Source organism: Sus scrofa, chromosome 13 (assembly GCF_054392235.1).
Source record: "Sus scrofa isolate SSC_HxYL_T2T_F1_AM1 chromosome 13, Sscrofa_HxYL_maternal_Yorkshire_Landrace_v2.0, whole genome shotgun sequence".
Taxonomy (NCBI): Eukaryota; Metazoa; Chordata; class Mammalia; order Artiodactyla; family Suidae; genus Sus; species Sus scrofa.
The window spans coordinates 114,343,347-114,355,478 of NC_139395.1; the positions used below are offsets into that span (position 1 = coordinate 114,343,347).

A 12,132-nucleotide genomic window follows, 5' to 3' on the forward strand; every position below is an offset into this window, starting at 1 on the left:
AGCCATGGTTCTCAAAGTGGTTGTGCCAGCAGTATCTGAGAACCTGTTAGAAATGCACTTTCTCAGCCCCACCCCAGACCCTCTGAAAAGTGGTCTGTGTTTTTTAAACCCTCCAAGTGATTCTCATGCATAATCAAGTTTGAGCACTACTGGTTTAAAGCGATTTGTGATAAGAGAGAGGGGCACATTGGGCATGTACCCACATAGGCGGCTCTCCTCATGACACACCAGTGTCACAGCAACCTCCCTGCATCCTGAGTTCCTTCCTGGGCCTTGGGGAACCAGGGTTTTCATCAGCTTCTGGAATAATGCAGCCCCCAGCCCTTAGGAAGTTTTCCTTCAGTGGCACATTGCTTTCCTTTTTCCCAGTGGTGGAAAATGATCACACCGTTGCCTTAACAGTGTCCTGGGCCTGTGTGGGACACTGAGGTAGAAGATGGAGAAAGAACTTTCAAGCCTGGAGGCTTCTTCAACTTGGAGAGGGAGAGGGGACCTTCTGTGAGAGAGCTAACCCCTTGAAATTCCGGAGGCTTGTTAGAAATGTAGAGTCTCAGGCCCGGCCCCTGGATCAGAATCTGCATTTTAGCAAGATCCCCTGATGATTCATATACTCCTTGAAGTCTGTGAAGTTAACGGTTTTAGCAAAGAAGAAAGGAGGCTGCCAGAAGTGGCATCTTCCAGGGATTGTAGTGAACTGAGGGGGAAGACTACAGTCGCAAATAGGCACATCCAATAATAACAGGCTATTTCATTCCCCCGGTGAAAGGTAAAAGTAAGAAACAGTGGAGCTGGGAAGGACAGGAAGATCAATCCAGGGAAGGGATGGAAGATAGGAAACTGGAAGAAAAGATTTTCCTTTCTCCTACTTCCCTTCCCCAAAACCGAATCCATCCAGGCCCAGGTTGTGGCTGCTCCCGAGCTTACACCTGCTTTTGTTCCCAAAGCACAGCTGTACATTTGCATCAACTGCACCTCCCTGATTCCTTAAGCCAAACTTCCTTAAATGTCTTCCTCCTTTGGGGAGTTTTAGGAACCCCTTCCTCTCGGTCAGACAGGTCCTTTTCAGGGTATGTGGGACCAGCATCTGTGCAGGAGAAGGAAGCAGCCATTTGCAGTGTCCTGAGCAGCAGCTAGCTTTAGGTTTAGGCTCAGGATATTAATCCCCAAAGTGTGTTTCTGAGAACCCTAGTGGGTTCCCATGAAACTAGTTTTAGAAATTTCTAAATTTTAGAAATGCAGAGGATACCCAGTCTTCTGCTTCCAAATTTATAAGATTAGCACCTGAAAGGCCAGGTGGCTCCTGCTTCAGAGACCAGCGACACCAGGATGCTGCAAGCAGGGTGAATGGGGCCAGAGGGGCCAGGGCAGGACCAGAGCATGGGTTCAGGAATGTAACCTGCATGCAAGGGACAGGCGGGTACACTCAGGAAAGAGGCAGCTGCATCCTATAGAAAGTAGGGGAGGAACTGGGGGACATACCAGCTTTGGAGATGGATGCTGTCTACCCAAACAGAGCATTTTGCTTCTTATTTCTTTTACCAAACACTCCTCTTGGTTCTTGTCAATTCTGGGGAATTGCAGGATGGTGGCATGTTGGCAAAGGCTGAACCCCAGTGTTCGAGGTCTGAAAGGGCTCAGGGGTCTGTGTTCTGAGATTGCGGCTTTCACAGCACCCTCAGAAGCCATGTGAGCCTTATCTTCCAGGCACAGAGGGTGGCAACAGGGAATTCAACAACAGGCAAGGGTGAAAACTGTGTCCTGTGGTTGGACAATGGTGAGTTTGTGAGCACGTTTTCACTCTTGATCATGGTCTTGATAGCCTGCCTCCTGGTGATGAGCTGTTCTTCCTCAGGTGCCCTTTTGCTAGCAATATCAGCTTTACATGTTTTAGGTTTGCTTTATGACATTATTTCCTAAGGCCGTTTTAGGAGTGGACATAGCTCTGCTCTTCATAAACACAGACGGTGTAGAGTCAGCCTCTCCCTTTTCCTGTGTACTTTGCTGTTCCTCACCCGGAGGCATCTTTGGGCTTTGGGGGTTGGAGGACATAATTGCCCTGAAGGTATAATTCCTTAGAGAGCAAAAGGACTTTGAAGCTAAACATACATGCACGAGCACACACGTGTGCATGCACTCACACAGACAAACACACATACCCATACTTTACGCATGTGGGCAGCTAGAAGGAAATCAACTTCCAGTTGTTGAATTTTAAGAGAAATATTTTACTAGTCAATTGAATCTTAGCTTCTTGAAATGTTAGGAATGGCATTTGTTCCAAAAGGAAGCTTAAGTAGTGGTATTAAGAGAGTGGCTCTAATGAGAAGATATTTGTATTGTAAATATTTGTGGTTATGGAGTTCCCGTTGTGGCACAGCAGAAACAAATCCGACTAGTAACCATGAGGTTTCGGGTTCAATCCCTGGCCTTCCTTGCTCAGTAGGTTAAGGATCCAGCGTTGCCATGAACTGTGGTGTAGGTCACAGACGTGGCTTGGATACTGCATCGCTGTGATTGTTGCATAGGCTGGCAGCTATAGCTCCGATCCGATCCCTAGCCTGAGAACCCCCATATGCCGTGAGTGAGGACCTAAAAAGCCAAAAAAAGAAAAAGAAAAAAAAATGTGGTTATGATTAGGCCTTGGTGTGTATGTTTTGCAGTCAGGCACTTTTTCCTTTTCTGAGAAAGCATCACATCCATTTCAGGGAAGAAGTAGATCCATATCCAGATCCTGCATCCTATCTCCATTCACAGTGTCCTCCTGGACACCTTGCTCATGGACGTGGAGGAGTGATGTTGAAGGAGCATCCTCCTGGCCCTAGAAAGATGGACTTGAATCCTGGCTCTTCTATCTAACAGTAGGGTAACCTTCCTTCACCCCCCATTTCCTCATCTTCAGAGCAGGAATTCTTGGAGAATTAATTATAATAGCTGCAATTGATTGCGGATTGACGTGACTGTGGCCAGGTACTGCTGCTAAACAATTTACATAAATTTTCTCATTAATCCTCCAACGTTAAGTGAGATCCTTTACCTCTGGACTGGGTAGGGCTTTCCAGGCACAGAGCCAGCAGACAGGAAGCGAGCTATTGACTTAACTCTGTAATACTTAGATTTCAAATGCAAAAGGACTAAATCATATACTTACTCTAAACTTTGCAAAAGTCTCAGAACTTTATAGAAAAATAAGCAAACTAGAAGCAAGCAATTTGAAAAAAAGCAAGTACATTATCTGAAATAATTTAAATATTTACTATCACTGGTAATCAAAGAAATTAAAATGAAAAGAATAGCACTTTTGCCTATCAAGTTAAGGACCATAGCATTTTTTTAAGTGAAAATACTCAGTGTTAGGCAGGATATAGTGAAAGCAGCACCCTTGTACGTTGCTGGTGGGCATGTAAATTGGAACAGATTTTCTCTCAAGCAGTGTGATAAGATGTGTCAACAAATGTTCACACTCAGCTGATCTGGTAATTCCACTTCCAGGAATTTATCCAAAGGAAATAATCAGACATGTGGGCAGGAATTTATGTAAAGATGCTAACCTCTATGTGATTTTTAACTGGATACAACCCAAATGGCTAATAATAGAGGGTAACTCCATAAGACAGAATGATATGCAGCCACTAAAAATTGTATTTTTAAAATTTTATTGAAGTATAGTTGACTTTTAGCAAGTATATTTTCAAAAGGATTTTGAATGAATGAGGGAAATTCTCAAAATATGTTAAACAATATGATTTCAGTTTTATAAAAAAGAGAAAAATACACACATAAAAAAACAGGAAGAGTTCCCATCGTGGCTCAATGGTTAACAAATCCAACTAGGAACCATGAGATTGCGGGTTCGATCCCTGGCCTTGTTCAGTGGGTTAAGGATCTGGCATTGCTGTGGGCTGTGGTGTAGGTTGCAAATGCAGCTCAGATCCCGAGTTGCTGTGGCGTAGGCCGGGCAGCTACAGCTCTGATTAGACCCCTGGCTATAGCTCCAATTAGACCCCTAGCCTGAAACGTCCATATGCTGTGGGTGTGGCCCTAGGAAAAGACAAAAAAAAAAAAAAAAAAAAAAAAACCAAGAAGGAAACATACCAAAATATGAGTGGTGATCTAAGTGGGGACTCATTATGGGGACTTATTCTTTGTGCTTTTCTTGATTTATTCAGCAGCATCCAGAGAGGAGAGGAGGAAAAAGTTGGTATTAAAAAAATTATTTAAAAAACGGGAGTTCTGGTCATGGAATCTGGCTGCAGATCCCTGGCCTTGCTTATTGGGTTAAGGATTCGGCATTGCTGTGAGCTGTGGTATAGGTCACAGATGCAGCTCAGATCCTGTGTTGCTGTGGCTGTGGTGTAGGCCATTGGCTACAGCTCCGATTCAACCCCTAGCCTAGGAACTTCCTTATGCCCTGGGTGCAGCCCTAAAGAGATAGATGGATGGATGGATGGATGGATGGATGGATGGGAGGGAGGGAGGGAGGGAGGGAAGGAAGGAAGGAAGGAAGGAAGGAAGGAAGGAAGGAAGGAAGGAAGGAAGGAAGGAAGAAAAGAAAGAAAGAAAGAAAGAAAGAAAGAAAGAAAGAAAGAAAGAAAGAAAGAAAGAGAAAGAAAGAGTTGGTGTATTGCAAAACAGTCATCTTTAAACTGTTAATGAATTATTCCGGAATAAAAAATTGTAATCAATGTAAATTGAAATATTTTTAAGACGTCCACTATATATAGGTTTAGCATACCAAATAAATCAGGAAATATAGACACAAAATCAAGGGTGTGTTCACACCTTCACACCTGGGATAAGTGTTTTCTTTAAATAAAATTTTTTCCAACCCCCAGGCTCTTGTTGGACAACATTAGTCATTGACACTCATGTTGTGATCTGCCGATTTTATATTTAGATATTTCGTTCCACTCACCAGTTTTCTGACTGTGGACGACATTGAGTGAGAATCGCTATTACATGGATTGAGAGGGAGGTTCACTGACCACATTAAATGGAGTCTGCATGGCGGATTTTGGGATTTCGAAATGAATTTGCTTTAAATAAAGATATCAAGTGTTTTGGTTCTGTTTGGACAGGACTATCACCAGTACCAGCACGGCATATTTGTTAAGAGTAGGTTGCTTTAATTAAGGCTCCCTGCACTACTGTTGCAGGTGGTTAGTGAAATCAAAAGCATTCTTACTTCCCCCTAACCTCTTGGTTACTTTCTCAGGGCTCAGTACTATGCTGGCCTAATAACAGCCATGAAATCAGCATCACTTCTGTAATTGTATAAAATCAGTCCTTCACCTTGTGGCAGTATCTCTCTCTCTCTTTCTCTCTCTCTCTCTCTCTCTCACACACACACACACACACACACACAAAGCTCCTAGTATGCCACAGTTCCACTGATACATGAAAAAATGGGGGGGGTATATCTATATAAAATGGATAGGTTTAAATATAGTCGCTAAGTAGGAAAGTTGAAAACATGATTGTAGTGTCCAAGAATTTTTAAATGTTAGAGAAAAGGAGAATAGAGATGAGCTTTCCTTGAACTACAAGTTCTCAAATTTATTGAACCTGAATATCCGGTGCTAGAGCCTAGGGACGTGTGTTTTACACTTGATCTCAGCCAAAAGGCTGATAAGCAATGGGAATGTGCATTTTAAAGTCTTCAGGAAATTCTGATGCAGACTGTTGAAGCTGACGCTGTCTTAGCAGTGTTGTGCTATATATATTTTATTCTGCATTTCCCATGTGATATCTACGAGCCACCTGTGGCTCTGGAGCTCTTGAAATACAGCTAGTATGACTGAAGGACTGAATGTTTTATTTTAATTAATTAATTTTTAACTTGAATGCAAATAGCTACATGTTGACTACTAACTCCCATGTTAGGCAGCAGCTTTAACCTGTGATTATACTGCCCTTTGCTTGTGATGAGTACCTTTCATTACTCGGACAGTGATAGTCAGATGGTAGCTCAGAGCTTTCGCTGTAACTTCTGCATCCTGGTACCAGCAAATGTTGCTCCAGAACCTCCTACTGAGAGAATCCAGGCCATCGTGCATTCTGAAACCACATCTGACCATGCGAGCTGGGTATTTCATGATGTTCTCTGCTCAGCCTAGTCTCCAGGACCCTGCACAGAACATAAAACAGTGCTTCTCACAGCCTTCCTCATCCCACAAAACAGAAAACCAAAATCTCATTCTCACCCTAGGATGTCAAACTCATTACATTTGTTTTTTGTAGTTGTTTTATTTTTAACTAAGGAAATCATGTCTAATCTTCTCTCCTGTTGTTTAAAGGGTTTAAAAGTTCAGCATGGTGAATTTTTATGGGACATTTATGGGAAGCCGAGTGTTATAAACATATCCAAATTATCCCAGTAGTGTTGTTTACCAAATCCTTTTCCTATGCACACCGACCTGATGTCCCTTTAAAATATGGAGCAGATGGGTCCCATTAGAATCCCCCAGCTCTTCTAGGCACTATGTAGGGTTCCTCACAGTTTAAACGTGGTGAGATCAGGATAACTCTTGAACAGAAACGAGTGTCCCCCTAAGGCTGTAAGCTGGGTGCAGGCAGAGCTGTGTCTTTCCATCCTGGCATAGACATGCGGCTCCAGCATCACTATGAGGCTCCCACCTCTCATAGAGGCTTGGTGCATGTTGGTTGAATGAATTCAGTTCTTGCCATAGAGAAAATGGACTGAAGGGATGATGTCAGGAAGAGAGAAGACAAGATCCAGAGAAAGGCAACATTTGAGATAAAAGCGATATGATTTAGGACAGAGTGCTAGCCCTCCACGACCTTGTCTTATCTAGCAGGTAAGAAGAAAGGCTGTAGTGCCAAATAATCTGCAGGTTATTGGACCTGTAACCAACCCCTGTTGGACCCTTTAACCAACCCCAGGGTTTGGAGTGTTGACCCTCCCCTCAGTTGAAAATCTGCCTGTATCTTATCATCAGCCCTCCATTGATGTGGTTCCCCATCCACAGATTCAGCCAGTCATGGATCACAGATCACGTAGCACTGGAATATTTACTATTGAAAAAAATCTGCAGGAAGCGGACCTGAGCAGTTCAAATCTATGTTGTTCAAGGGTCAACTGTGGTTCTAACCTGGTGAAGATCATTTAGTATTGTGATGTTTCTTCCCTAGTCTAGTGATCCCAAAGAGATCTGAAGCATTGAAATGGCTCACAGAGGTGGAATCAGGAAAGACTGGTTTAATTTCAGGTCTTAATCATCCAAATGCCTTGGTGCTGTGGCCTGTTTATTTTTGTCTAGTATTACAGTTCTAAGAAACTTAGCAGTTCTATTGCCCATGGTTTCAATGTATCTGCCTGCTTATCGACATGTTTTCCTGAAATTTTAGGCACAGAAAAATGAGAGAGAATCTATCCGACAGAAGTTGGCACTTGGAAGCTTCTTTGATGATGGCCCAGGAATTTATACCAGCTGTAGCAAAAGTGGGAAGCCAAGTCTTTCGTCCCGGTAAGTGTTCTTTTGAGTTGATTTTCTGATATGTACCTAATGGATTTTTTCACCTGACTGTTTATTTAATAAGAGAGAACCTTTAAATCCTGGAGTATTTTCCCCCATGATACCACCACCTTTATTTGGATGCTAGACAGACCTCTCTCCTCCTGTTTGTTGGGTTTGTTTTGGGGGTTTTCGTTTTTCAGATTTTTGGCCCATTTGCGCAGGCCTTTGAGGTCAGATTTCTGTTATTTCATTTTTTATTTCTAGACACAATTCTGATTTTGCACTGTGATGGGAGAATCAAGCTACACTCTTAAGCAAGCCAGTCGCTGCTTAGAGAAGTGTGGCAGACCACCAGACTTCCCTTTAAGCAGTCCCAAAGCATCCAGGCTCACCCCCGCACCCATGCATTTGATTGCAGTGAATACTGGTAACTGAGAAATATGATTCCCACTTTGATCATTGAGTGTTTATTACAGAGCTTAACCTGTCCTCCAGGTGGTTTTTCTTTATCTTAATTCTTTTTTCTTTATCTTAATTGCTTTCAGAATATCATTGGTCATTTGCATAACTTCTAATTCCGGTTAAAATATATTGAAATTATAACTCTGCCTAGAAAATAAGGCTGTAGACCAGAGCTTTTCAAACTTTGATGTGCATATGAATCCCCTGGCCATTTTAACAAAATGCTGATTCTGATTCCAAAGATCTGGGTGGGGCTTAAGATTTTGCATTTCTAAGAAGCTTCCAGCTTATGTCCACTCCAAGCTTCCAGCCTGTAGGTCACACTTTGATGTCACACTTTGATTAGGGAGGGTGTAGACAATCTGCAGGATTAACTATCATGAGTACATGTATTCCAATTGATAAAAGCACATGGAATGTTGTTTTAATAAAGATGGTAGTAACTGAAGACCAGTGGGCATTCTCTTGACTTCTCCCCAAATAGCTATTTCTTGTCAGAATGTCTGTGTCTTCCTTTGGGCTCTCTAAGAGCAAATATCCCCTCTAAATGCTAGGTATATTTACCATGTTAAACCAGCTGGAGGAGACAAATGATAGCCTTCAGGCCTTTATTCAACCAATAGCTCCGCTTTTTCCTTCACTTGAGGCCCAGGTTTAGACACTTTTTTTAATTTGGCTTTCAATAAGCCTCTTACTTCTGCCTGGTCCTTACAGTCATCTAAATTAGCCAAAATCAGGAAGCACACACGCTCACATATGTGCAACTTACAGGTGGGTTAGGACCTGAAGAAGGGAGCTGTGGTTTGAGCAGGCAGTGTTCAGCACATCTTCCTCAGCTGGGTATAGGGGCCAGTCCAGGCTCAGGAGATTCCAGATCTGGAAGGTCAGCCTTCTCCTTTGCCATAGAAGCACCTTTTTCCCCTCCCAGTGGCATAAAGCAGGAAGAGCTCTGGCCTAGGGACCTGGTAATCTGGTGCTTAGTCCTAGTCAGCTTCTAATTTTGAGACTTGAACAATTGCTTAGTTTTTCTATGCCCTCAGATTCCTCTTTTTTTTAAAATGAGGCGATTGGACCAATATGGTCTTATAGATCTCTGCTGCTGCTTTCTACTGTTCCCCAAAGCGGCAAAAAGTTTTCCTTTAGAAACCCCGCCTCTCTGCTCAGAAATGTCATATCCATCTGGTCCAAATGGGAGGTTTGGTTTTTAAAATCAAAGTGTATGCGTGTGTGTGTTATGATTGGAAAGTAAAGTAGAAATAATACTAACTACAGAGTGTATAATAATACTAACTACAGAGTGTATAACTATAGAGTGTAGTATAAAATAAAAGTAGTGGTCCCATCCCCCTCTATCCTCATCTCACTCTCCAGAAACAATGTTTAACTACTTAGCTGTTTCTGTTGGTATTTATATCTGTGAGTGAAATGCCTATCTTCTTAGCTTTTACTTTTAAACCATCTATTGACTACCAAATACAGAAGGTTGGGGTTTAACTCTCATTTACAGCCTCCCACATCCTATCTATATATCCTCCCCCACATCCTCCTCATATAATTATTTTGTAATTTGTAATCAAATACCTGTTCAATTTTGCATTATTAAGATCATATAGTATTCACATTGAACTATGTAGTAAACTGTGATCACTTGAAAAATTTTACTGTTTTTTCTGAAATTTAAATTGCCCCATTTCTCCTTTTGCCAGTCCATGATTTTGACTTCTGTATCATATTCCACTGTGTGAAGGTATCACAGTTCATTTAGCCACTCTTCTGATGATAGGCAAAGGGCTGTTTCAAAGATTTTGCTCTTATAAACAATGCTGCTTATAAACATTCTTGTACGTGTCTTCTGCTGTCTGAGTGCAACTGTTTCTCTCTGCTGTATAGCTAGGAGTGCAGTCCCTAGGAAAATACTTGAACATTCATATTTAGAAGATAATGCCAAACTCTTCTCCAAAATAGTTGCACAAGTTACACTCCATGTTCCTCCAGCAGTGTTTCAGAACTCCTGTAGATCCATCGCCTTTCTAACACTTGATATTGCCAAATTCCTTTACATTTTTGTTAACCAAATGGGTATTAAATGGCATTTCATTGTGTTTATTATCCATCTCTGTTTCCCCTTCTATGAAATGTTTATTTGGATCTCGTGTCCTGATTTCTGTTGGCTTCTTTATGCTTTTTTCATTGAAGTTCTTTAGTTAGGATACTAATCTTTAATATGTTGTATGTGTGACAAATATCTTCTCCCAGATTATAACTTGTCTTTTGAGACTTGAACAATTACTTAGTTTTTCCGTGCCCTCAGATTCCTCATTTTTGTCCTGAAATCTGGACAGACAAGACTCTCTTTACTTTTTTTCTTCAGAAGTACACTGCCTATTCTTGCTTTTTTATTCCTCTTTATAAATTTTAAATTGTTTAATCAAGTTCAAAAAAATACTTTCTTGGGATTTTGACTAGAACTGCATTGACTTTATAAGTAATTTATTGGGAAATTACATTTTCGCAGTGCTGAATCCTAACTGTGAACATGACCTATCTCTCTTTTATTTAGATCTTATTGAGTATTTCTTAATAAGGTCTTATAATTTTTCATTTAGAGATAATGTATCTTTTATCATATGCTTTTATCATATCATATAATATGCTGATATTATCTGAAATTCTCTGATAATGCCTTCTCATTGTTTGCTGCAACTAACTTTGTATACTAGTCTCATATCCAGCCACTTTGTTATTATCGTACCTATTATTTCTGTACTCTCCTATTATTTTTTTATTTAAAGATTTTTATATTTTTCCGTTATAGCTGATTTACAATGTTCTATCAATTTTCTACCATACAGCAAGGTGTCCCAGTACACATAAACATTCCTAGAATACCATATGACCCAGCAGTTCCACTCTTGGGTGTATATCCAGACAAAACTTTCCTTGAAAAGGACACATGCACCCATATGTTCATTGCAGCACTGTTCTCCTATTATTTTAAATAAAGTTATCTGTACATTTTGGGGGATTTTAAAACAATATCATCTACAAACAATAGCACCTTTTTTCATTCCTTTCCAATCCTCCTACTTCTAGTTTCTTTCTTTGTTTTATTGCAATGGATAGATACTCTAGTATATACAGGATTACATGGTAGTAACCAGAATCCTTAGCTCATTTCTCATTTTAAATGGAATGAGTCCAATGTTTCCCCATTTAGGATGATATTAATTTTGTTTTCTTTAATGTTATCTTTATGAGATCAACATTATTCCCTTATATTCATAAATTTCAAAGAATTTTTATCACAAAGTTATCACATGCTTCTGCCACATCTGTTGAGACGATTTTATAAAATTATGATATTTTCTTTTATGATTTTTTTTTTAATCTTTTTAGGACTGCACCTGTGGCATATGGAAGTTCCCAGGGTAGGGGTCAAATGGGAGCTGCAACTGCCAGCCTACACCACAGCCACAGCAACACCAGATCTGAGCCATGTCTGCGACCTACACCACAGCTCACAGCAACACTGGATCCTTAACCCACTGAGCAGGGATCGAACCTGCATTATCATGGATATGAGTTGGGTTCATTACTGCTAAGCCACAATAGGAACTCCCTATTTTATGATTTTTCATGAATTACATTTATAGATTTTCAAAATATTGAACAATCCCTGCATACCTATTACAAGTCAAAATTGGTCAAAAGTATTATCTTTTTTTGGACAGTATTGGATTTTGTGAAAAAAAATTTTTATGATTATTATATTCATAAGTGGCATGGGTCTGTTGTGTTCTTTTCATAAATATTTTTCTCTGGTTTTAGTATCAGGTTATGCTGGCTTAAACATGAATCAGCTACTATTCCCTCTTTCATATTGTCTAAGAAAAGTCTGCATAATATTAGAATGAGCTGTTTTTCTCCTCTATAACCATCTAGGCCTGATGTTTACTTTATGTTTGCTTTAACTGCTTCCAGTTCTTAAACGGTTATAAGATTGTACACACTTTCTCTTTCTTCTTGAGTCAGTACTCTTCTAAAAATTTGTCCATTTTGTTTCCAAAGTTGGGGAGCTGATACATTCTCATTTCACTGAGGGCATTAATTTTAGTTAATTTATTTAAAATATTTTCTTCTGATCTCTACATTGTCCATGATTTTTTCTGAGCTTATTTTTTCGTTCATTTTTATT

General features: G+C 40.4%; 1 protein-coding gene across 9 annotated transcripts in view; it reads left to right on the forward strand.

Annotated features, from left to right (window-relative positions):
- SCHIP1 (schwannomin interacting protein 1) overlaps window positions 1–12,132 on the forward strand; it is a 776,793-nt gene that overhangs the window by 737,863 nt on the left and 26,798 nt on the right. For all 9 annotated transcript variants that reach the window (XR_014824245.1, XR_014824246.1, XR_014824247.1 and 6 more), the window contains one exon: window positions 7,366–7,484. Coding sequence is in view for 6 of the 9 variants with exons in the window: in XM_021069725.2 (XP_020925384.2) it covers window positions 7,366–7,484 (119 nt within the window). In the remaining 3 variants the exon portion in view is untranslated. The remainder of the gene's footprint in view (window positions 1–7,365; window positions 7,485–12,132) is intronic.